Source organism: Nicotiana tabacum, chromosome 2 (assembly GCF_000715075.1).
Source record: "Nicotiana tabacum cultivar K326 chromosome 2, ASM71507v2, whole genome shotgun sequence".
In the NCBI taxonomy this organism is placed as follows: domain Eukaryota; kingdom Viridiplantae; phylum Streptophyta; class Magnoliopsida; order Solanales; family Solanaceae; genus Nicotiana; species Nicotiana tabacum.
Genome location: NC_134081.1, coordinates 9316689 through 9344051, shown reverse-complemented (window position 1 = coordinate 9344051; position 27363 = coordinate 9316689). Strand labels below are relative to the sequence as shown.

The window sequence follows — 27363 nt, the reverse complement described above, 5'->3', positions numbered from 1 at the left end:
TTATTAAAAGTTATATATTTATTGATATAGGGTACACCATAGTGATTCTATATGTATTTATGAAAACCTCCCATTCATTTTTCCTTGAGAAGGTGAACAGAAGAAGCAAAGAATAATTGATCTGCCATACAACGTATTAATCACACTAAAAAAATCATTCATATTTTAACGAAAACATTTACTATGTGCCTCACACTAGTTGTGTGAGCCTTTGTTTTGTCTCACATGTGGACCCAAATGTGTAAGAATTGAGTCCACTTTGTTGCGAGACAAAACAAAGCCCGTGAGGAACAAAATAATTTTTTTCTAAATGGATCCCGAACCAAGGGTCTACCGAAAACAACCTTTACTTTCTCAAGATAGGAGTAAGGTCAACGTAAATACTACCCTCCCCAAACCTCACCTATGGGATTACACTGGTTTTGTTGTTGTATTTAACTAAATGGATTTTGATATTATTATAAATTCACGTTGTCTAAGTTCAGTAGCTACACCAAAGAGTTACTGCTTTTCTCTCTTTTCCTTCGAAAGGATTTGGTGCACTGCAAAACTAAAATTTCTGAATCCTGAATAGAATGAAACAGTAAGCGACGTTTTAGCAGTTACAGTTCATAGGAGCGATTCTTAATCAAACTCAGTTATAAACATAAAATAAGGCTGAAGAATAACACAAAAATGTAACATTGTAAGTTATCGTGCTTACTCAAACCTCTTTTTGACAACAGAGAAAATCCCGTGAGCTAGCTGGGACACAGTTTGAAACTCAGTGGGTAATGAGCCTGCCCCTCTATCCTTCTCCACTTAAATACCCAACTTTCGAGTACGACAGGATGAACTCGTCCATGCAACTCACCCACATATCACAATTCATGCGCTGTACACTTACTACTGAACCATAATCCCGGGGCGCATAATTCAATGCTCTCAAAATGACAATACAAGCACCCTAGATATCACACCCAGTGAACTCCAAAATAAATTGACAGCAGCTCTAACTATTTAAGAGATACAATACCTCAGCTGCCACAGACATGACTCTCTCTTCCTCATCGTTACAAGTGCCAGATACGCCGTGGCACCATAGACAAGGATGTGTTATCTCCAAATTAGTCTTTGCCACCCGAGACATAATCGGCTTGGATGTTCACTGCCTTTATCATAATCGCTGCTAAATATCGTGCGAAGATATGTACAAGAAAAACTTCCAAGTTCCAACTGACTAACCGTGGGGAGAGAAGTAATTATTCTTCTAATTTAACAGACATTAGCATCGCCTTTGTGATGCATTTGACATGAACAAGAACAGAGATTACCTTTTTACGGAAACTTGGAAAATAAGCTAATTAATACCTTCAAATGCAAGGGAAAGATGCATGAATCTGCACTCAGAAATGGAAAGAAGAGATGATTTTTCCTCGTAGTAATTGCAGATCTTAGGAAACGCATTAAAAAAGACACTCACCTGCAACACCAATGAATATCAAAGACATATTAGGCAGGTAATTGAACAACAATATCTTGGAGGCAAAACTATATATTGGAGTCGATTATCCCTGTCCTCCATATTTCAAGAAACTGGAGAGCCTCAACCACGTTAATAAACCAATAAAACCTACTAATGGAGTTTGGTTCTGGCAGAAAGACATTTCAGAGGTCCAACGCCCATGAAAAGAAACGTGCATAGAAAAATGCACCTAGCAGTTAGGACCGCAGAAGTTGGAATAGTTTCATTTAACAAAAGGCATTGAATTTGTAATTTGATATGCTTCCCACATGGTATGGAAAATGATAAAAGGTTGGATACAGTGCTTATTCCTGAGTCGGACCCTTTTGTTGTAAGGTCTTTTAGAAAGTGGTGAACTGACAATGAATGACACATAGATGTGCTACTTTTCTCCCTAAAACAAACCAAAGCTCCTCCTCCACAATGATCAGATGTCACATGATCTATCATTCCAAGCAATAATCACAAGCATCAACCCACACATGCACAAATTAATCTTTAAGGATCAACAACAAATTCGGGGAAAAGAAGGAACCATCAACAACTAATGTTGATCCAACAAATTGGAATATTCAAGTGGTCTGATTGATTGGCTGCATAGGCATGATATCCGGTTCAAATGTGATGAGTATGACAGTAATGTTTGTAAGGTAAAAAGGTCTGACCATGCACCACTTCTCAATTTGTCAGTAACCGGGAAATAAGATGCAATCTTCCCATTTAATTGAAGGGATACCATGAAAAAGAAGTTGAAATGTCAGTCTCATAACAAAATCAGCATTAACGGAGAGGTAAAAGGTGGAGAATGCACAACAGTGCAAGAATTTGGAATTGAATTCAAGGTCATGATTCTTAAAAAGACACTCGGTCATTTGTGTAGCATGGGTCTACCTCCGATCCAACAGAAATGCACCGTTCTTAGAAGTAACATAAAAGAAGCTGGGTTTCAATAAAGATACATTTTATTAGCACCCAAGGGTGTGGCCTAGTGGTCAATGAAGCGGGTTGAGAATCTGACGTCTCAGGTTCAAATCTCAGCGGAGACAAAAACACAAGGTGATTTTTTCTCATCTATGCAAGCCTTCGTGGATAGAGTTACCTGCTACCTGTTGCTAGTGGGAAGAAGCAGGTATTCCGTGGAATTCGTCGAAGTATGCGCAAGCTGGCCCAAACACCACGATTATAAAACAAATGTACATTCCATTTGTTTTCTTCGAAAAGATTGTTTAGATCTAATTTAAACAAGAAGATAGAAATGCTTATATATTGGAATATTAACAATTAACCACAAGATTTTTTAATTTTTTTGAGAAAGACAATTAACCACAAGATATATAAGTCGTTTTACTTCAATACTTCAGATATATAATGTCTTGAGTTTCTAAAGAAAGAAAGAAACCACTTGCATCTGAAAACATGTCCGATTTTCAAACATGAGGACTGCTGTACCATATCATCAATTATCACTATTAGGACATATATCCACGACATACATAGTGATGATCAAATTGGCCGCATCACCCAACATATCAATTACAGAAGTGAAAGTGTTTGAACAATATAGTCGATAACATTCTGGTAATGGAAACTAAAAACTCGGGAAACAATCTATACAATCAGTGGTTAACATGTAATATACAGGAGTCAATAATGTGTTCCAGGGGAAAACAGCCATTGCTCATAAGTTGGTCACAAGAGACTAAAAGAGATTATCCAACTTCAGTGGGTCATTTCATAAATGAATTCGCCTCAACTTGCAGCTGTAGTAGCTTACAGGGTTTGTTAAATTTATTTTTTAGTGCCCATGTGCTTATGTATCCCTACGCATATTTGTAGAAAGGAGATCCTTATTCAAGGTCATAATTATGACTGCAGATCTCATATCCTTGCAAGATCTTGAAGTCTATAGCTTTGAAAGTAGAGTTTTCACATAATCACATGGAAATAGTATTGAAAATCTCAAGAATTCTTAGTATACTAGGTATTGTAGAGGAGATCTCCACAATGATATGAACTTGTAGAATCTTAAATGCACTTGAAGTGGATTTTAGAATCTAAGGTGGCATGTCCAAGTTTTTTTTTGTTATTACTTATTTCCCCAAAACTTACAACTGTCACATTCCCATTTTGGAAGGAATAAAGGTTGGAGTAATACAAAAAGAAAATAAAAAATAAAGCATCAACAATGATGAAATGGCGTAATCTATTACAGTATATATGCAAACCCAAGACAAGATATATATATATATATGACAAGATTATAAAATATAAGATATGTGAAACAAAAACAAAAGAAAGAAAAGAAGAAAGACCAAAAGCATTTTATCCATATAACGATGAGCTACTGAGGAAATTCAATCACTTAAGAATTTAGGAGAAGCAGATTAAGAATATTCATATGGATGGATATAATTCACACTATTCACCTGCATCCTCGTATACAGAATGTACAATGTTTTCACAAAAAATCAGGGTAAATGTTGCTTCAGGTTAAAGAATAAAAACAAGAAAAAACAAGCGAAAGAAAGTGTCAATTTTATCTTATGCATTTAGCACCCACAAACATCAAACAATATCCTTTAAAAGTCAAAACCAAGATCCTATCCTTTTAACATGGACTAAATTTAGAGGTTATCAGTACACATAACCAAAAGATTCAGAACTAGAAAAAACATATTTGGTGAACTCCATACTGTGATTTTCAAAATACATCATTTTATGAAGTGTAAATTGACATGTGCCAATTAAGCTGAACATTCTTGTTTCTTACCCAAGTGACGTTTGTCACTAACACATTACAAGTTGCTTGTAAGTTTTAACTAACTTAAGAACATTTTAGTGTAGGAAAATTGACAAATTGGGTAACCAAATCAGCCAAATTAGCCAGCAATTTATTTCCCTAAACAAAATTGGACATGGCTTAACTAGAATATTGCCCTCAACAAGTGGGACGTATTTAAACCAAACTTATCTACTTTCTAAAGCATTACCAATAGCAACGAATAATTAGGAAAGTCATCATTCAGAAGGTAGCTTATAAACATTTAAATAAAGCCAACCACTTACTAATATATCCATCATGACTTGGGACTGCAAGTAACCCGCACAAGAATGGACAATTTAGATGACAATTCAAAGAGTTGATGACGACATTAGACTTGGATGTGCTCAAAACGTGTTATGTTCCATATTCACATGATTCCAAATGAGGCGTGTCATCTTTGAGGCTAGATTTCTGCATCACTTGATGGTTCTACGTTCAGAAAAAACAGAGTTATGCCAGCTGTAAAGAACTTCAAAGCTTATTTTGCAATACTCGTTATTTGATAATATGATTTTAAAAGCAATCATTTGATGTAGGTGCGCAGGATAAAGCGACAGAGTCCTATTGAGCTAAATATTTTGTTTCTAATCTAGGTCAGTATTACCACTAATACTCTCAAGAAGAAAGCATGAAAAGCAGAGTGACATAAGAGCTAAAACATGGATATGGGCAATGGTGAAAAGAGAGGATGAGTTATAATCAAAGGACTCGGGAATTAAAAAGCATTTGGTGAAATTCAGATGGAATTTCTTAGGCGCTTCTCTTTAAAAGAGTAAATAGATAGAATTATTAAAAACTTACTCTGTATTATCCAATTCAAAATGTTAACATGTATAGCTATGATAGATCCTCCAACAGCATTGTCGGAGGGAAAAGCCAGAACTCCAGCTAGCAAGATAATACGTTGCAGCACCTTCATTGCATGTAGACCGTGTGTCTCTCACATGGAAGAACTTTATTTAAATGGATTACTCAATCTACGACACCACTCCACCTCATCTCCATTTACTATCGTCACCTTCACTACAATCACACTTCATCTCTATTTAAAGCAACAAAACCTGCATCCTCAAGTTCACCACAATCTCACTCCATCTCTATGTACTTACAGTGCAAGCTCGTTCCTTTCAACCCAAAGTGGTCTGCTCCCTCACTGAACTCCGAATTCAGGCCCTCCATATCATACAATAACTCGAGTACAGACCATGAGAAATCTCATTTTCGAAGAACCCGGGATCAGAGTAAATACCAATACTACTCAAAATCTAAATCATGCCTGGGAGCGGATACGAGTTCCAGTAGTTGTGCCTGCTCTACATCTTGCAATGTATATATGCATAGGGATGTCCATCATGCTCTTTCTTGAGCGCATTTACATGGCAATAGTGATCGCAGGGGTCAAGTGCTTTGGAAGGAAAAGATATACCAAGTATAAGCTCGAGTCTGTAAAAGAAGACCTAGAGAAGCACAAAAACTACCCAATGGTGTTGGTCCAAATACCTATGTTCAACGAAAAGGAGGTACATACCTGCCAGAACCTTTTAACTTTACTTGAGTATATGTCTTTTCTGTTCAAGTTCCAGAGATTTACAGTTATGCATACATGATTATTGTTCAGCATTGTGTCTCAATTTTAACTATTTGCTTAGAAGTAACTAAGATTATGTTTGTTTTCATCCCCCTTTCTTTTTCTCGATCAGTGGTTATATTGTTCCCATCTTGAAAGTAATTTGTAGAAAATAAATCACTAACATACAATGATCCCAAAACTGAAAGAAATTTAGTCAATCAGCAACAGAAAATACAATTTCGTTTCTCACAACCACCAATAATCAAAAATCTAGAAACAACAGTGTAAAACTGTACTGAGTATCAAGTGAAAGTTCACTGGAGGATTTTACCATCAATGCTAGTGGAGCAATCTTTGTTCTTCTCTCACCCTTACCCTTCCTGGCTTCCCCATGCCCAGACCATTCAGAAAAGAATTAGAAAAATGGCAAAACTACACCACAAATACCAGAAATTTCTTAAATGGAAAAATAGATGCAAGAAATTAATCCCTTCTCATATAAATCCTGAACCATTAGTCAGACTTTACTGATTAAATTGACAAATCTTTTGTCGGTGTCTAATTTTTTCGTCTTGAGTACTGCTACAAAACCATGTTTTTAATAGCAGGAGACCAAATAAATAAGATAGATTTAACAGGTCAATGTTAATTGGCTAACAAGGTCAAAGCAGGACGGTAAGCCAGAACATGGGAAGGAAGCTTATTGTCCATCTCTTTAAAAATTCCAAAAGGAGCAAGATAGTTTAAGGACGTTTTGACCAATAGAATCTACATACTGTTTGACTGATTGTAGAAATTATAGATTTATGTTAATCATCCAACACTGTTAATGACTTGTAGATAGCTTAATAAGAGCATCTAATTAAAAACCAACAGAAACAAACCTAGTTATTTTCTGCCATTATGCAATTTAAATTTGAGAATATGTCACTAGCATATTGACAGTAAGGGTCTAGCCTCTAGCTTAGTTGGACAAGGAACAACGTTTAGGAGCATACAACATAAAGGCAATAATATTTGTGCCTTGCTCCTGATCAAAGAAAATAAAAACAGGGCAGCAAGAAAAAAGCATTTGGAATTAGTCTGAGTGCCAACAAGAATAGCAGATGAATAGGAATATAAACTTTCTTTACAATGAAAACCATTACTCATCTTACTGTTCTTTATCAGGTTTACAAGCTCTCTATTGGAGCTGTATGTGGCTTGTCATGGCCATCAGATAGGCTCATTGTGCAGGTTCTTGATGACTCCACCAATGAAGTTTTAAGGGTATCTCTTTCAACTCAACATTATCTGAGAGCAAAATTTAAGAATCTTCTAAATCCCAAATAATTTTTAAGGATATATTTGCAGACATTAGTGGACCTGGAATGTCGAAAGTGGATAGAGAGAGGGATTAACGTGAAATACGAAACAAGAAACAACAGGAATGGCTACAAAGCCGGTGCTCTCAAGGAAGGTCTAAAGAAGCAGTATGTTGATGACTGTGAGTTTGTTGTGATCTTTGATGCAGACTTTCAGCCTGATGAAGACTTTCTTTGGAGGACTATACCATATCTTCTCGACAACCCAGAATTGGCTTTGGTTCAAGCCAGATGGAAATTTGGTAAGGCCAAAGACAGCAATATGTCCATAACACACTGAATTATTGGTCATGTTCCTCAAAAACAATTTTTTTAAAGGTGTTCAAAAGAGGTATAACACAATTAATGAGCAGTAATATTATTATGTTTTGCGATAGTAAACTGCGATTGCATCCATTTTATAATTACAGGATTCCTTTATGTTGTTTCCATCTCACTCAGAACTTTTCACAAAGAGATTTATCTAAAATATATATATATATAAAGAAATATATTCAGCAAACTGTCCTTAATCTATTTAAAGGCAATGCATGCGTAGACTCATAGGCAGAATTAACAGCTTCAGTCGTATTTCTGGTTCTTACTAACCTAATCATTAATGTAATCAAAATGTTTCCACAGTTAATGCAGATGAATGTCTGATGACTCGACTCCAGGAGATGTCATTGGACTATCACTTCAGTGTTGAGCAAGAAGTTGGCTCGTCAACATGTTCATTCTTTGGGTTCAACGGTAAACCAAGAGTCAGATCTCACTCTACATACAGGCATTCAACAGCTAGAAATTATTTTGAGAATGCAATTAGCTTTTTGGATTGAATTGTAGGGACTGCTGGCGTCTGGAGAATTCAAGCAGTGAATGATGCTGGTGGATGGAAAGACAGGACCACAGTAGAGGACATGGATCTTGCAGTCAGGGCTAGCCTTAAGGGTTGGAAATTTGTGTTTGTGGGTGACCTAGCTGTGAGTTCACAACTTCAAAAATTCTTATTTATGGAAATGACTAGAAGCCTCTATCTATCAGAAGCATAACATAGTTCATTTAGGTCAAGAACGAACTCCCAAGTACCTTCAAGGCTTATAGATTTCAGCAGCACCGCTGGTCGTGTGGCCCAGCTAACCTCTTTCGCAAGATGATGAAAGAGATCATGCTTTGCGAGGTGATACTATTTTCCAAATTCTGTCTATTATTAAAAAAGGAAGCTTTTCTGTCAACGAGTCACATCACACCTTTTCTTTTAATGCAGCGTGTATCAATCTGGAAGAAGTTTCATCTCATCTACGGCTTCTTCTTTGTGAGGAAGATTATTGCACACTGGGTTACTTTTTTCTTTTACTGTGTTGTCATTCCAGCAACTATCTTAGTGCCTGAAGTCCATCTTACAAAGCCTCTAGCTATATATCTTCCAGCAACCATTACCATTCTTAATGCCGCTTGCACACCAAGGTATGTGAACTCAAACTCAGAAAACCTTCTTCTGTTCATTTACATATTTTTGAAAGCACGATAATTCACACAGCTTAGTATTGTTTCCATGCAGATCTTTCCATCTTCTTGTATTCTGGATCCTATTCGAAAACGTCATGTCTCTCCATCGATCTAAGGCAACAATAATAGGACTCTTAGAAGCCAACCGAGTAAATGAATGGGTTGTAACTGAGAAGCTGGGGAACATGATGAAGCAAAAGTATAGTGCCAAGGCATCAAAGAGACCAAGATCGAGGATAGGTGAAAGGTAATCGTATATTGATACTTTTCATTACATTTGACAGTTTATTCAGTCCTACGAAGTTGGTAACATCAAAGTATTTCTCTATCCTGCAAATTTCTGATTGCAACCTGCACTATGGTTTGAAAACAGGATTCATGTCTTAGAGCTGCTAATGGGAATGTATATGCTATACTGTGCTATATACAACATGCTATTTGGAAATGATCACTTTTTCATATACCTGTTCCTGCAAGCAGGAGCTTTCTTCATCGTTGGAGTTGGGTATGTTGGAACATTTGTCCCCAATTAGCGAATCCAGTGAACATAGATGCCACTATCGTGTTGGACAGACAGCAAGAAGCATGCCCAGCTAGTAGACTAATAGTGTGCAAGTGCTAAATTGTATAAAAACTTAGGCCCTACGAGAGCTCAAAGGTTTCAATGTAATAATGCGTTGTCTCATATTTATATATTTGCAAAATTGACAGCATGTTCATTTGGCTGTCCAAATAACTTTTGCTACACTTCAGCCTGTTATCAGATTTCCACTGCATAATATACATGCAGTAAATTATGAACAAAATAAACATAGTATTGTGTTTTCTTTTCTGCTTATCAAGAAAGATATTTTCTCTTCTTTTGTATAAGAAGAAGGTGAACAGGTGAAACTTGATACTTTAAGTAAGCATATTTTACTTCATGATTCAACCCTTCCTGAAGAGCTTAATGACCTATGGATCCAAGAACCCCAAAATTTTATAAACCTCAAATAGCAACAACAACAACAACAACAACAACAACAACCCAGTATAATCCCGCTAGTGGGGTATGGGGAGGGTAGGTGTACGCAGACCTTACCCCTACCCTGGGGTAGAGAGGCTGTTTCTAATAGATCATCGGCTCTCTCCCTCCAAGAACTCCCACCTTTCCGATAAACCTCAAATAGCGAAAAGCAAAATACCAGTGCACTAAAAATCATAGAAGAAAATGGGGGATGACAGCGAAAGCCATAAAGTTAATAAATTCCTCCAGCTTTGGTGATCTTCACCTGTTAGTTGTTTGTTAACCACGAGAATTTGGTATCTCTAGAACTAGAAATCTTCATCAAGGATCTAGAGAACAGCTGGCAAGCACAATACATGAAGAAAAGGATGAAGATGATCTGGAAGCTTATTTCTTTCTGCATCATTTGGACGGTTTGGCAAGAAAGAAACAAGAGATGTTTTGAAAAGAAAAAGGACCAGATTTCTGCTATAAAATATAGGTGTTTACAACATTTGTTTATAAGACAAAAAGGTGATACTGTCATTAACATAGATGACTTCTTAGACTTGCTAGATTCAGTTTCTTGCTAGTCTTCGTACAAGTTCAATATTTTTTTACTACTTTATTACCTTCTTGGTACTGTTATTATTAATAAAACTACCTTATCGAAAAAATATCTAAAAGCTGTTGGTTCCAGCGATTGAGGTAATAACATACAACAGCTAGCGGACACATCTGGCTGCAATGGCGGACAACTCCCAACTGTGATATTGAGAAGTTGAAATGACATGGAGTAATAGAAAATGAAAAGGACAGACTTCCTGAAAATCATTTTTTTTTCATGAGGTAATATTTCTATTAATGCAGTGGGAAATTCCTGTTACAGGAGTAGCACACAAAATTAAAGAACCTACACAACAATATGGTTCTCTACAATAAAAGCATTTGAAGAGAACTTCTTTCCTCACAGTCTCCCTTTGCCAATTCTTTAAGTTGTGAATGCAGGGCTAAACATATGACCTCTTGCGCATTATCACCAATAGATTAACCACAAGTTGCTTCTTTCCAAAAAAACACTACCAATGTTAACAAGACCAATGCAACTAAATTGATTTTCTTCATTAATTAAGCACATTACTTGTCCTCAATCATTCACCTTTCTCGTCTATCTTAATATTCAACAAATCTTCTTTTCTTATGAAAGGAGAAAAGAAAACCGAAATAAACTATCAAATGGAGTAAGAGGTATATCTAATAACTAACAAACTTGAAATTTCCATATTTTAGTTAGGGATTTTCTTTCCTTTATACTTTTATATAATAAATAAAGGCATGTTGACATAGTAGTGAAGCTAGTTTCTAATGTATTAGATGAATAGGCTTGTGAAACCCCAAATTAGTAACTGATCCACCAATTCCTTTTAGATAATGCTTAAAAAATATAACAAAACAACGATTACTGCATAGACAAAAAATGCACTAAGCTAAAAATCAGTGAGCACGATAGACACAAAAACAGACTTACATGGATGGTGCCCTCCATTGGACTTCGGAGGGACACCTGCCTAAGGTCGGCCCCAAGTTTCCGAGCCTATGTTAATAAAAATAAAATAAATAGACACATAAACACAAATAACAGGCAAGAGCACGAATTTGCGTCTGAGATTGTGCACCAAAAAAAAAATACATAAAGATATTGATTTCTTTTCTATATAGCCATCAAGTATCACTGAAACCTCATATCAATACTCACTTTGTTCCAATTTGTATCATACTCATCCCATTTTGCTAAAAATGTATGACACCATTCCATTTCTTTTTTCTTTCTTTTTAAATGACGGTGGTGTCTGGCTAGCTTACGCGCACCTCGACTATTCCAGCACAAGTAAGAGTACTTGCTACCTCCCACCAGCACAAGTAAGGAGAAACTCTGCCTATCATCACCTAGTGTCTTTTTCTCTTTTTCTTTTTTCCTTTTCTTTTTCTTATTCTTTTTTATGATGGCGATGTCTGGCCCAGCTTGCGTGCACCTCAACTATTCCACCGGGTATCTACTACCTTCCACCAGCACAGGTACCGTGTAACTCTGCCTACCAAGGACTAGGCAGATGGGAAGAAACCACTTAGTGTTTTTTGCCTATGCTGGAATTTCAACGTCACACCATTCCATTTCAATGTAATTTTCACAACTTTCAGAAATTCAAATTCATTCAACTACTCAAACTTTTAACTACTTCTCTAATAACAACCTTTTCAACTCTTACTTTAATACTTTCGCCTATCTAATACATAATACATTTAACATCTTAAACTCCAGTTAAGTCAAAAAGAGTAATGCAAACACATGAAATGCGCCGTGCAGCGCTAACAATATACGATCGCGATAAATTATACGATAGTGTTATCATTCATGAAAAGATATATTACCTGTGAAAGCGCGAAAGTTTTGTTGTCTGAGGTTTTTTAATGAAGCACTAGCATTGAATTATTATTGTGAAATCCATATTCGATCGGAGTGTTAGAATTTTCGAATGGCGAATGAAAACGAACCGGAGATGAGAACCGCCGGAACCCGACCGGGAGCCCAATAATTTGAAGTCCAAAAGGAAATGGGTCCGATGTTATTGATGGGGAACTGCACAGTTACCAAGTAATAAAAGATTTATTTACTTTTAAGCCACTGTTTATAATATCTTTAGTCTTTAACCACTATTTTAATAAACTTTTACTCGTCCGAACGAAAATACCCTTCTGCTATAATAATTTTGCTGAAACCTACGCTCCTTATTTACGTGATAACTTCGCTCAGCTTATTTACGTGCAAGAACGTAAATAAACTTTTTGGGATTGCAGAAAACTTCGCTCAAACTTTGCCTGTGATCGTCCAAATTACAAAAGGTTTTCTCCTCCTTTCTCAAATTAGAGAATTCAACTTTCTCCTCCAAATTCACCATAAAATTACCGTAAGTTCTAAAATTTCAGATATCTCTATATGCTTTTGTATGTTTGTGTGGATTTTTATTTGGTTGGTGGAGAATAAGATGCAAATGATTTGATTTTTTTTTTCTTTTCTGGATTGCATTGTATTGATAAATTTTTCTGTATTTACAACTTGTATTGATAAAGTTAAGAACATTGTGTCCTTAACTTTATGACTGTTGTGTAAATATTAAGGACAAAGTGTCCTGTACTTGCAACGTTTATTGATAAAGTTAAGGACATTGTATCCTTAAACTTCATGATGTTGTGTAAATATTAAGGACAAAATGTCTTGTATTTACAACTTGTATTGATAAAGTTTAGGACATCGTGTCCTTAACTTTTATGACTACTGTGTAAATATTAAGGACATAGTGTCTTGTATTTGCAACTTTTATTGATAAAGTTAAGGACATTATGTCCTTAACTTCATGACTGCTGTGTAAATAATAAGGACAAAGTAACCTGTATATGCAACTTGTATTGATAAAGTTTAGGACATCGTGTCCTTAACTTTTATGACTATTGTGTAAAAATATTAAGGACATAGTGTCATGTATTTACAACTTGTATTAATAAAGTTTAGGATATCGTGTCTTTAATTTCATGACTGTTGTATAAATATTAAGGACAAAGTATTTTGTATTTACAACTTGTATTGATAAAGTTTAGGACATCGTGTCCTTAACTTTATGACTACTGTGTAAATATTAAGGACATAGTGTCATGTATTTGCAGCTTGTATTGATTAAGTTTAAGACATTGTGTCCTTAAGCTTCATGACAGTTGTGTAAATATTGAGGACAAAGTATCATATATTTGCAACTTGTATTAATAAAGTTTAGGACATCGTGTCCTTAACTTCATGATTGTTGTACAAATATTAAGGACAAAGAGTCATGTATTTGCAAGTTGTATTGATAAAGTTTAGGACATTGTGTCCTTAACTTCATGACTACTGTGTAAATATTAAAGACATCGTGCCTTGAATTTCCTATTTTCTTGACTTGCAGGATGGATACAATATGTATTATAGTTGCTTTTAATAAAAGATGGACCGCATACTATAAGTATCCGGATCATCGAACAAAGCTTGTTCTAGTACCTGAGGCAATTCGATTTGAAGATTTCGTCAACTAGGTCTTTGAAGTTATTGAATTGAATAGAGACAATTTTGAAGCAATGATATGGTTTGATATCAACCTGGGAACAAGCAAGGGAATGCTTGTATCCAAAGATTTAGATCTTCACACATGTATAGAGTTACTAAAAAGTCATTCACTCTTCAAGGGTTGTCGTTTCATTGTTGATATTTCGGAAAGATTTTTCGGCTCTACAAGTACCTTTGAACATGTCAATATAGAAACTCAACAAGACAATCAAGACAAATGCCAACAGATAATGGGAATATATGTGGTTGAACATGAACCAATAATTGAAGAGGTGCTTCAAACATTTAATTCTATTCAAGTGGAAGGATAAAATATTATAGAGATTGACAACCAACAAACTTTGGGTATTCAAGTCTTAGAGAGTGCACCAGTAATAGAAGAAGTTGCTGAAAAATCCTCTACTCAACTAACTAGACGAAGGTCAAAGTCAAAACAAAAAGAATCTCCAACTACAATATTAAGAGAAAACATTTCATTGGATAAAATAAAAGTGGGATCAATATTTGAGAAAAAGAAGAGTATAATTAACTGTTTTTCGAATATAGCAATTAAAGCACATTTTGAATTCAAGTTTGTTAGATCAAGCTCAACAAGATATTCTTTGAAATACAATGATGAAAAGTGTGGGTGGAGTGTGCGTGCTTTCAGAATTAAAGATTCAACACTATTCAAGATAGTAAGGATTGAGAAAAATCATGACTGCTCAGTTAACAATATGAAAGTTTATCAAAGGCATGCAACTTCAAAGTTGATTAGTGGTTACATTATTGACAATCTTCGAGACCCAAGGTTTGAAGTTACACCAGCCTTTGTCATGGCTGAAATGCAAAAATTGCATGGACTAGACATTGGGTATCACAAGGCGTGGCGTGCTATTCAACGTGCTTCAACTTTAAGGACATGGTGTCCTTAACTTTGTTGTGTGAAGTGTAAATGTTAAGGACATGATGTCCTTAAGTTAACTTTGATGTGTGCAGTGTAAATGTTAAGGACACCATATCCTTAACTTAACTTTGATGTGTGCAGTGTAAATGTTAAGGACATGATGTCCTTAACTTTGATGTTTGCAGTATAAATATTTAGGACATGATGTCCTTAACTGTACACTGTAAATGTTAAGGACATGGTGTCCTTAACTTTGATGTTTGCACTGTAAATATTTAGGATATTGTGTCCTTAACTTTGATGTTTGCACTGTAAATATTTAGGACATGGTGTCCTTAACTTAACTTTGATGTGTGCAGTGTAAATATTAAGGACATGGTGTCCTTAACTTTGATGTGTGCAGTATAAATGCTAAGGGCATGATGTCCTTAACTTAACTTTGATGTGTGCAGTGTTAATGTTAAGGATATGGTGTCCTTAACTTTGATGTTTGCGCTGTAAATATTTAGGACATTGTGTCCTTACCTTTGATGTTTGCACTGTAAATATTTAGGACATGGTGTCCTTAACTTAACTTTGATGTGTGTAGTGTAAATAGTAAGGACATGGTGTCCTTAATTTTGATGTGTGCATTGTAAATATTAAGGATATGGTGTCCTTAACTTTGATGTATGCAATTTAAATGTTAAAGACACGGTGTCCTCAACTTAACTCTTATGTGTGCACTGTAAATATTAAGAAAATAGTATCCTTAACTTTGAAGTATGCATTGTAAATGTTAAGGACATTGTATCCTTAATTTTGATGTGTGCATGTATAAATGTTAAGGACATGGTGTCCTTAACTTTGATATTTGTACTGTAAATATTTTGGACATGGTGTCCTTAACTTTATTATGTGCAGTGTAAATGTTAAGGACATGGTGTCCTTAACCTAACTTTGATGTGTGCAGTGTAAATATTAATGACAAGGTGTCCTTAACTTTGATGTGTGCATTGTAAATATTAAGGACATGGCGTCCTTAACTTTGATGTGTGCAGTGTAAATGTTAAGGGCATGGTATCCTTAACTTTGATGTGTGCAATATAAATATTAAGGACATGGTGTCCTTAACTTAACTTTGATGTGTGCAGTGTAAATGTTAAGGAAATAATATCCTTAACTTTAAAGTGTGCGTTGTAAATATTAAGGACATAGTATCCTTAACTTTGATGTGTGCATGTGTAAATGTTAAGGACATGGTGTCCTTAACTTTGATGTTTGCACTGTAAATATTTTGGACATGGTGTCCTTAACTTTGTTGTGTGATGTAAATATTAAGGATATGGTGTCCTTAACTTAACTTTGATGTGTGCAGTGTAAATATTAAGGACATGATGTCCTTAACTTTGATGTGTATATTGTAAATGTTAAGGACATGGTGTCCTTAACTTTGATGTGTGCAGTGTAAATATTAAGGACATAGTATCCTGTATTTTTACCTTTTGTTGTTAAACTATATTTTCAGGTTTCTTTATATGTTTTATGTATATGGATCATCAATAGCTAGTTGGAATCATTATAGACCGATGATTGTTGTTGATGCAACTTTTTTAGACATCAAAATATCTTAGTGTTTTAATAATTTCAGTTTCAAAGGATGCAAATAACCAAATATTCCCACTAGCATTTGGGATTGCAGAATCTGAAAATAACAACTCATATGAGTGGTACTTTAGTGAGCTTATGCAATTGGGAGCCGTGACATTTTAATTTTTTTATCATATAGGCATCAATCTATTGCACATGGCATCGCAAAGTTATATCGTGAAAGCCACCATGGGATTTGTATCTATCATTTGGAGCAGAATCTAAAGCAAAGGAAAGTTAAAAGTGAGGTCATAAAACTTTTTCAAAGTGCTGCAAGAGTATACAGGCGCAAAGAATTTGATCTATACATGTCAGAGATAGCAAAAGTTGATAAGAAGACTTTTGACTACTTGATGGAAGAACCACCGGAAAGGTGAGCGCGTTCTTGTTGTCCACGACGAAGATATGATATGCTCACAACAAATATAGTTGAGTCAATGAATTATGTGCTATTAGAAGCAAGGGAGTTGCCTATATTGAGAATGATGGATTTCATCTAAGTGAAGCTACAACGTTGGTTTTATGAAAGAAGAAATGAAGCGAAAGGAACTTTTTATGATGTTTCATGTTAGGTAGAAGAGAAATTTAAGAAAAAGATAGATTTAGCTTTTACTTTAAATGTAAGTATTATGTTCTTACTTTAGCTTATTATTTTAATGATAATTTAACATAATGTAACAACTTATAGTTTTTCAACTTTGAAGGTCTTCCCTGTTGATTCATGGAGTTCTAGAGTTGAGAAAGAAGGAAATACTTTCTTGGTGGACTTAAACAAAAGAGCATGTGATTGTTTTCAGTTTCAATTTGATGAATTACCATGTATACATGCAATTGCAGCTATCGAGAAGAGAAACATCAAGAAGTCCAATTTCTGCTCAGACTGGTACTTAAAGGAATCTTAGCTAAAAACATATGAAAGACAAATATATCCTGTAGGACATACAGATTCTTGGATTGTACCAGAGAGTGTTAAGTCACAAATTATTAAACCTCCAGATTTCAAGGTCCCGGCAGGTAGAAGGCAGAAGAAAAGGCATATTCCAGCTACCGAATCATCAAACATAACATTCAAATGTGGTCGTTGCAGAAGAATTGGTTATAATAGAACATCTTGTATATATTCTCCGGCAGTCCACCCATTTTCAAGGAAGCATAGAGAATTATAGATATATCCACTTATGTTTATCTAGTATTTTAAGTTTTTGATATAAATTGGATTCATTTAGATTGTTTTTATTTGAGCAAGTAAACTTTAGCAGATGGTTATATAAAAAATATCCTGAATTTTCAAAGTTTCTTTGTGCTTACGTGCTCTTTGTTTCTTTATAAAACTTGATGCCTGCAGCTTGCTACATCTTATTTTTAAAATGAGATTGGTACAAGTAAACTTCAGGATATAATTTTTTGAAACGTCCTGAAAGTTTGAAGTATGAATCTAATATTAAGGACATAAATTTCTAAAATGCCCTTAACTTCTGAAAATCTCAGTTTAGTGTATAGATTTCCAGAAGTTCAGGACATTTGAGAAAAATATATCTTGAATATTATTTTCATCCTTCAATAAATTAGGACATTTATGAACATTATGTCCTGAAGTTCTACAACAATCAATGTGTGTTGCTTTGTCTATTCCATATGAAATTGTCAATTATCAAGCTGCAGATTTCATTAAAACTGGGCAGAACTTCTGAATTGGGACAGTTGAGTAGACAGTAGCTACTCAACTGGGGCACATTGACCAGTTTCAATAATTAAAAATTCAAAAAGCTCATATTGACCAGCAAAAATATATATAAAGAGAGAAATTAATTGCATGATGCCTTCATATTACTGCTGAAACTGTTATTTACCAAAGTTGCGACCAAAAAAGTATGCTATGCAAATAAAATAAAGTGGCTTATGAATAATTTACAGGACATTTTAGAAATATACTATTATCAATTCCACTACAGCTCACTTTCTATACTACTACACTACAACTCCTTCGGGCAAGAAGTTTCATTTTTACTATCATAATCGTCGCTGACTTTTTCTGGTGGTGTTTCATAACCAGAATTTCTTTTTCACTCTCCACGTGCCCAAAGATTTGCTGCAACTTCTTTTCCGAAATTTGATATGTCCTCAGGTTGGAATTTCTCCACATCCTTTCTCATCATCAACAACTCGACATACTTGATTAGGAATGTACCACAATCAGTCCTAAAAATAATGTTAGCATAGGGAGTCAATTAAACAATATATTTAATAAATAAATCTAAAGTACATATAAATTATATAGCAAATGACAACACTTACGATCCAGTTTGTTTCGGTGATCTTTGCCACTGAATGTCAAATTTATTGAATGCATTTCCAAAAGACTTATGATTTTTCTCAAACTGTGAGAACTTTAGCAAGTGGGGGATCATGCGCGCATACATTTCAATGTATTTCAATCCACCCTCATATGGTTCACTATATATGGAATCGTACACATCAATCTTTTTCTCATTCAAGTCCAATACCCCCAAAAGAAAATGTGTCACATCATCATTATCTGCTGAAGGTAGCCGACATGGAAAAATATTTTATCAACTTCCTCTGTCCAAGCAATTCCACATCTACGATTGTCCCCCCCTCCCCCCCCCCACATATGGTGTGAGAACCAATTGATTATCAGCACACCAAAACTCATCTGAAGCATTTTTATTGAAATCCTCATACACATGTAGCATATAGTTGTCAAAAATTATGTCTGTAGTTGTGCAATGAAATGGATGGGCGCAAGGGTGATAGCATTCCTTCTTTCTCAAACAATACAAGGCAATATCAATATGCTTCATAAAAAAGGCAAAAAAAGAAGAAAAAATCCATCAGTCATAAATAATTAAAAAATAATAAATTAAGAAGAAATGCCTTGTAAATTATCAAACCTTATCATCAAGTACATAGCTACTATCTAAAAGCTCAAGGAAGAACATTTTGCTACTGATTTTTTGATTGTACAATTTATATGGATTCTTTCTCACACCATTATCCTCAGTATATATATCAGTTTGTCCCCTGAAAATTTGAAATAATATCAAAGTTAGAAAGCTTATAAGTTAGTCCTCAATTAAGACACTTAGTCCTGAAGTTAGAGTTGAAAGTTCAAAAATAAAGGATATGTCGTCCTTAACTTAGACTTACAAGCTCATAAATTAAGGACAGTTAGTCCTGAACTCAGAGTAACATGCTCATAAGTTAAGGACATTTGGTCCTGAACTTAGAGTGGAAGTTCAAAAATTAAGGACATTTGGTCCTGAAGTTAGAGTTGGAAGTTCAAAAATTAAGGACAGGTAGTCCTGAACTTAGAGTTGGAAGCTCATAAATTAAGGATAGTTAGTCCTGAACTTAGAGTAATAAGCTCATAAGTTAAGGACACTTAGTCCTGAACTTAGAGTGGAAGTTTAAAAATTAAGGATACTTGGTCCTGAAGTTAGAGTTGGAAGTTCATAAAGTTAAGGACACTTAGTCCTGAACTTAGAGTTGGAAGCTCAAAAATTTAGGACACTTAGTCTTGAATTTAAAATTAGAAGTTCAAGACACAAATGTAAGCAATTAAGAAATAATGAATACATTTAGAGACTTACACTTTTTTGCGACCTTTCCTTTTTTTCCCCTTGCCCAACCACCCAATGAATTTCTTCAATAGCTTTTCATGATCTTTGGCATAATAAAAAATATATGTACGAGTATATTGTGATTTTATCCAGCCCGTATACTCGGTAGTATTTTCATTGTGCGACATCGATATTCTTCTTTTGTTTATCTATTCAAAAGGAGATTTCAATTGCCAACTAAGCTTCTTGTTCCTTTTCCTCCGACCAACCTCTTCTTCAATACTTCTTTCAACATCCATAGACAAACCCCCATCAATGCTCATTTGTGTAGTCGGAGGAGTAGGAATAAGAATAGCAAATGATGGACCATCAAAACCAATACTATCTCGCTTCCTTTTCCTAGTATATTGGTTAACGACTGCATTTTTGTTTTGCTCTGCAAGCAACACTACATATACATTAGTTTGCTGCAAGTCCTCAATTCTAGGGTAAATTGTCAAATGAAGAAACAAAAAATCATGACATAATTTTTGAAATGTCCTGAAAATTTGAAGTATGAATCTAATATTAAGGACACAATTCTCCAAAATGTCCTTAACTTTTGGAATTTCACCTGAAGAAATGAACTTAATACTTGTGTTAGGCACCATGTCTTCTTGTATTTGTTTAACAGACAATGGAGCTGAGATATTACTTATGCTTGTTCCATCCATTGCATTTGTTTATCTTGCAACTGTTCTCCATGTTCTTCGCTTGTAAGTTCACAAGATTCTGCAAATATTTACGAGAGCTAACACAATTAATACTTGTTACTAATCTTTGACTAAAACTAACATGTTTTTGTCTAACCTTTTGCAATTATCAAGATCATGCCAGTTAAATCATTATCTTGACTAGCATTATTTTGACTTCCAAAATTGTCTCTAAGAGAGAGAGGTGCAGAGATATCATATGTTCCTTCTACGCATCTGCAAACAATCTCACTTATGCTTGTTCCTTAGGTATTTTCTATGTCTTGAGATTGTCCTCCACTTCTCTCTTTTGAAATTTCATCATCTTGATGTTCCACTCCATCTTCTTTTCTTTTAATTTGATCTACAAGCAAAACTACAATAATTAAGAAGAGAAAAATTATCAAATCATGCCGGAATGCGGCCTTGTTGAGAATAAACTGGGTACAAATTTACAATCAAAACAATCAGATATTCCTGGCAAAATTAGGGCAGAATTTCTGACTCTTAAATCCACACACAAAAATCTCAGTAGCAAGACAGCAATAAAAAACCAGTTACCGAGCTTCACTAGTTAGAATTCAGTTGTCGATCAAGGTTTCTAGAGACTACAAATCAACTTCAGCATATCAATTTGAATACCAAATTTTCAGCTTCAATACATATAGAGAAATCAACTTAACTCAACAGACCTTTAACCAAAAATCTCAGCCAATTGAAACAAAGAAGAAATTCACGAGTCAACAGCCTCAAGAGAGAAATATATAAACACTCCCATAAAATCCAAACCAGCATCCAATGCAGCTGAAAGAATATAATTATACTTTTGCCACCATTTCTTTCTGTATCATATGTTCAAAATAATCTAATTTTTCAAAGAAAGAACTTAATACCTATGTTGTCCACCCTATCGTCTGATATTTCTTTAAGAACTAACGGAGTTGACATATCGTATGTTCCTTCAACATATTTTTCTTGAGATTGCACTCCATCTTCTTTCCTTGTAGCTTCAAAAGATTCTGTAACATTTACATTTAATACTTGTTACTAATAGTTTACTGAAATTAACATGCAACAGATCATGAAAATTCCATCTAACCTTGATTAGCATCATTTTGATTTCCAAAATTCTCTTTAAGGAAAAAAGGTGTAGATAGATCGCATATTCTTTCTACACATTTGCATACAATCAAGGTGTAGATAGATCGCATATTCTTTCTACACATTTGCATACAATCTCGCTTATACTTGTTCCCAATGGATTTTCTACATCCTGAGATTGCACTCTAGATTTACAAATAATTTCTGTTACACTTCTCTCTTTTGGATTTTCCTGATCTTGACATTCCACTCCATATTGAAATTCCACTCCATCAAAAGATTCTACACACATTTGTATGCGCAAAACAATTAATATTTATTACGCTATTGAATATAAATTTACAATGACAACAAATTCAAAAACTCTATCTAACCTTTCCCAATTCCGATGCCCATATCAGTTTCATCTTCTAGATGCACATCTCTATAAACGCTTTCATAACGATCTTCTATATGCACATCTGTATCGTCACATTGGTCATCAACTGCATCTTTGCTAATTGGAATACTAGGTTCTCTCTCTTTGTTCCTTTCATGAGGTTTTTCAAGAAGCTTCAATAAAGTATCAACCTTTGACACTAGGTTTTTCTTTAAAGCCTGTGAGATAGTATTCAAAATAAGAATCAGAATGTTAGCTGCTTATAAGTTAAGGACACTTAGTCTTTAACTTAGAGTTACAAGCATAGAAATTAAGGATAGGTAGTCCTGAACTCAGAGTTCGAAGTTCAAAAAATAAGGACATGTAGTCCTGAACTTAGAGTTACAAGTTCAAAAATTCCTAAACTTAGAGTTACAAGCTCAAAAATTAAGGACAGGCAGTCCTAACCTTAGAGTTACAACTTCAAAAATTAAGGACACTTAGTCATGAACTTAGAGTTACAAGCTCAAAAATTAAGGACACTTAGTCCTTAACTTAGAGTTACAAGCACAGAAATTAAGGACAGGTAGTCCTGAACTCACAGTTTCAAGTTCAAAAAATAAGGACATGTAGTCCTGAACTTAGAGTTAAAAGTTCAAAAGTTAAGGATAGGTAGTCCTAAACTTAGAGTTACATGCTCCAAAATTAAGTATAAGTAGTCCTAACCTTAGAGTTACAAGTTCAAAAATTAAGGACACTTAGTCCTGAACTTAGAGTTACAAGCACAGAAATTAAGGACATATAGTCCTAAATTTAAATTTAGAAGCTCAAAAATTAAACACATGTTACCTTGATGTCATTTTGAATCCTTTTTTCTGATAAAGTTATTTTTTGATGTATTCTAACAATTTCTGCCTGCAAATCCTTTTGAACTTCTCCGATAATCTCTGAATCAATAACCATAAAAACAAAAATTCTCTTAAGAAAAAAATAAGCAAATAAAAAATTAATGGTATTCAAAGACAGAAAACTTACATTAACAATTTCTTTAAGCAAGCCTTTATCAAATTGAGATAATTGCACATGCACACTAGCGGGCTACACATCTTCTTTAGAAGAAACAAATGGTACCATCTCGAGCAACTGAAATAACTATTATATAGGGGGGAAAAGTAAGTATTTAGAACTAAAACACATAAACACAAAGATAGACAGTAATCCTATTAACTTACTTTTTCATTATGGAAGTACTTTTTACATAGGTTGTCATAATGCGGAGATTTCATAGCTGAATAACATAGCATCCGAGGGAACCCACATTCTTTTAAGTTCACAAACGGTTTTTCCTGAAAAACTAGGAATACTTCCATAATCCAAACACAGAAGGCGAAAGGGAAGCCAAGTATAACATAACTGTCCTTCTCTTTATCTTTCTCTTTCTTTCTCTCATTCTCATTCTCATTATCTGAAGTATTTTGTTTGGGCTTCAAGCAACTCTTCAATGATTTGAGTAACTTTTCATAACAGAGAGAGCCCCAATTGAAAGAAGAGCATAGTTCATCGTCATCAATGATTTTCATTACTCGCTCAGACACATCCCGAGTCTTGCGCTTCTCCATCAAAACAGATTCAACAAAATAAATTGTTGCCAACTTCACCGCATCGTCGTCGCTGCCTACAAATGATGCAGCTGTACCAGATGGGTGACTAGTAATAAAATTTCACAAATCGCCTAACTCAATTCTAATCCTTTCTGGGGAAGTAGACTTTAGAAAGCCTATTATATCTTTCACTCAAAAATTTGAAGTCCACTGAAGAAGAATATTTCAACCCAGTAATTATCAGGAAGGCTTCACGTGTAAACTTCACTTGATGATTAAAAACCTTGAATGTCATTGAATTTAATGTATTCGATGAAATTTAATGTATTAAAAACCTTGAATGCCATTGAATTTCACTTGATGAAATTTAATGTATTCGATGCAGAGAAGATGACAAAGACTTACTGCATGTAGGTAGAGAAGTAACGAGATGCAATTCTGGAGAGAAAAGCGCGAGTTTTGAAATTTTGATAAAGGGTTTGGGAAAGAAAAGAGATAGAAGAAAGGGTAAAAATGTCTTTCATATTAATTTTAATAGAGTAGTGGCTATTTTTGCTCAACATTAGAATTGCTGGATTAAAAAATAAATACCACCTTAAATAGTGGCTATCTCACGCCATTTTTACATTGAATGTGTGGGCTGAAAAAACAGTCCAATATCGGGAGAAATTCAAAAATAGCCAGATTTACAAGTGGTAATTGAAAAATAGCCACAATTTCAAAAGTAATTGAAATTTAGCCACTTTTCATGTAAAGATAAATCTGAACGAAAACATTGTTCGAAATCCGAAAAATATTCCAGCATAATATACTCAAGTTTGAATTTTTTACATGTGAACTTTTAGCATAATATGCTAGAGGTTCATACATAGGTGCTCCAATCTCCAGTATATTATGCTAGAACTTATTATGTGTTGGAGTTCCAGCATAATATGCTGGAAGTTCATACACATGTGCAACAATCTCCAGTATATTATGCTGGAACTTTCCGTGTTGCACCAAATTAATGGCTATTTTTTAATGACTTTGCAAATATTGGTTATTTTTCAATTACCAGTAAATGGACTGCATTTTAGGCCGCTTCAAATGAAATTGGGCTATTTGGTCGATTGGGGTATCGAAGAGAGAAAAAATAAGAGGAAAATATATATTTTTAGCCGCTCAAAAAAAAAAGTATATATGTGTGTGTATTATATACAAAAATATACATATTTTTATAATTTTTGCTAGCAAATATAATAAGTTTAAGTCGAGTGGCCCATTTTGTTTTTTGCCCAAAAAAAAAAAGGGAGGGAATGCAATTAGATTAGAAAGTCTAGGTAAAGATCTCTTAATCCCCCGTGGTGAGCAGTGTCTATATTATTTGTTTTTAAAGTTTGTGCACCACAACTTCCATTTGCCTTTCTTTAAATGTCTTACTTATTTAATACTTCACCAATTAGAAGTAAGTATTAGAATTTTTCTAAAAAAAACAATATTAAACCAAACTTGCGTTTTATAACGATAGTGGAGGGCAAGATATTCAATCAAATCAAAATAATGATAATAAGGGGACAATCCAAGGTGTAAAATCAGTGTCACAAACTAGAATCTTTTCTAATCTCTTTCTCTGAACAAAATCTAACAGCTAATAATATTAATGAAAGACAAGCTAGGTCGCTGTTCTTTAGTGGGGGAATGGGGATTTATTGTAACATTAGGGGTCGTTTCGTATAATGGTGAGATATTCCAGGATATTCCGTGGGATAAGATATTTTATGAGATTAGTTATCTCACTTTTTATATGGAATAACTAATGTCATTATTTTAGCGTAAAGTTATTTCGGAATTAATTAATACCCCAAATCAAACACAAAATAAAGTTAATTCCAAACTTTATTTTCGAATCATTATCCTATCCAGTGATGGATCTAGAGTATAGTAGTATGAGTTCCCGAAAATTCAATAACTTTTATGTAGATTTTGTATTTCTATTGAAAAAATCTATCCTGAATCCGCCTCTGCCTTATTCCATGGGGACCCCTCTCTCTTTCCTTCTTGGCCAAGGAAAGTGTTAAAAACACTTGGTTGACAAATGACGACTCTAATAATATATACTGCTCACAATGGGGGACCTCTCTCTTCTTCTTGGCTAAGGCTAAGTACTATTACTACTTCCTTTTGGGGTCCCCAAAAAATTACATAAAAAGTCAGAAGAGTCCTATTCCAACTTCATTTCAATGTCCTAACATTTTCAAAACGGAAAGTGACCAAAACTGTCCCCGCCATCGACGAACTCAAGCGGTGGCTAGCAGGTTCAACTGAACCCGCTTTATAAAAAAAATAATACTGTATATATGTATAAATTAGGATTAAAGTTGTATAAATTTTGCTTAGATATTTTATTTGAACCCACTTGACAACTACTATTTTACGACTAAATTTATATACTTTTAAGATTGAACCCGCTTGCACAAAATTTTGGGTCCGCCACTGATCCCCGCCTATTGGATTTGGTACAAAAATGTATTTCATTGTATATAGTTGTATTTCTTTTTACCTTGTTCATCTTAGCGTTTGAGGTGTAATATAAAATTTTCAACCTTAAACTTTAGTGAATTTTCAGTTCTTAGCATCAAATTTGATTTTTGTATTACAATTGAATTTGAGTTATCTTGTTTTGGATTAATATTGGATAAGTTTGCAATTTATCGGACATTATAAATCATAATTGTCCTAATAAGAAGATACCAAAAAAGATAAAATTCATTGGAAAATAAGAAAAGACATCGAGCGTGGGGTTTTGTTATTAAATTTCAGTTTGGAACTAATGGGTAGGTTGGATCTGCAGAGATGATAGGTTACATAATTTGATATGTGATTAACAAAGGTCATTTTTGACCAAATTCAATATATCAAGGATAATTTTGACCTTTTCTTATTTTATCTTAAATGTTCCATTAGTTTTAACCCCAACTTGCGAAAAAACTCCTCCACCCCTATACCCAGTCAAATCATAGTTCCTAAGGACCCGTTTGTTCATAATAATATTTTTCTTATTTCGATCATCTTCAAAATATTGTTTTGGATACATTGAACCAAATTTTTAAAATTGAGTTTCAAAAAATTTATGAAGATGATTGTCAAGTTCGAAAAAGTGGTTTACTTTGTCAAAGTAAATAACATTTTCCTCACAAAATTTTAATATGTTTTCCCGTAAAACGTATACCAAACACAATTTTAATTTTTAAATATTTTTTTTCAACTTAACTTCAAAAATTATTATTTTTCAAATCACACTTTTTTTTTAATGTCCAAACGCCTACTAAATCTCCACAATTTCTTTTGGCTCTTCCCCAAGGGCCATCTTCATTTTTTTTTCTGGTTAAACTTTCTTGAAGTATTTTGGAAACTGGTACAATAAAATTTCGTAATAATTATATAATTGCTAGATTGGAAATCCTGTAACTTGTAAGTGTTGTATTAGCATCAATTTCCTCATTCTGTTGACACTAGTTTGCAAGTTCTCCATTGAAGTTAAAAAGTGAATTTTAAGTAACATATTTTGCTGTTTAATTAATTTACCTACTTTCTTTTTCTCCTACATTT

The 27363-nt window shown here is 34.2% G+C and overlaps 1 protein-coding gene and 1 long non-coding RNA gene across 4 annotated transcripts; one reads left to right on the top strand and one right to left on the bottom strand.

Annotated features, from left to right (window-relative positions):
• Positions 1 to 547: 547 nt before the first annotated feature.
• Positions 548 to 12391, bottom strand: LOC107803817 (uncharacterized). Of its 3 annotated transcripts, none has more exons than XR_012699001.1 (3): positions 12166 to 12381; positions 4571 to 4757; positions 548 to 2736 (listed from the first exon to the last, which is right to left on the bottom strand). It is a non-coding gene; the product is annotated as an uncharacterized LOC107803817 (long non-coding RNA). The 3 variants fall into 3 exon arrangements; XR_001652079.2 differs by having other exon boundaries at positions 548 to 1462; positions 12166 to 12379; XR_001652078.2 differs by having other exon boundaries at positions 548 to 4757; positions 12166 to 12391.
• Positions 5170 to 9495, top strand: LOC107803816 (glucomannan 4-beta-mannosyltransferase 1-like). The gene is made up of 9 exons (XM_016627606.2): positions 5170 to 5848; positions 7069 to 7167; positions 7252 to 7504; positions 7884 to 7994; positions 8088 to 8224; positions 8308 to 8421; positions 8509 to 8708; positions 8803 to 8997; positions 9124 to 9495. Exons 1-9 carry the CDS (start codon positions 5534 to 5536, stop codon positions 9281 to 9283), a joined length of 1584 nt encoding a protein of 527 aa, XP_016483092.1. The 5' UTR covers positions 5170 to 5533; the 3' UTR covers positions 9284 to 9495.
• Positions 12392 to 27363: the final 14972 nt, after the last annotated feature.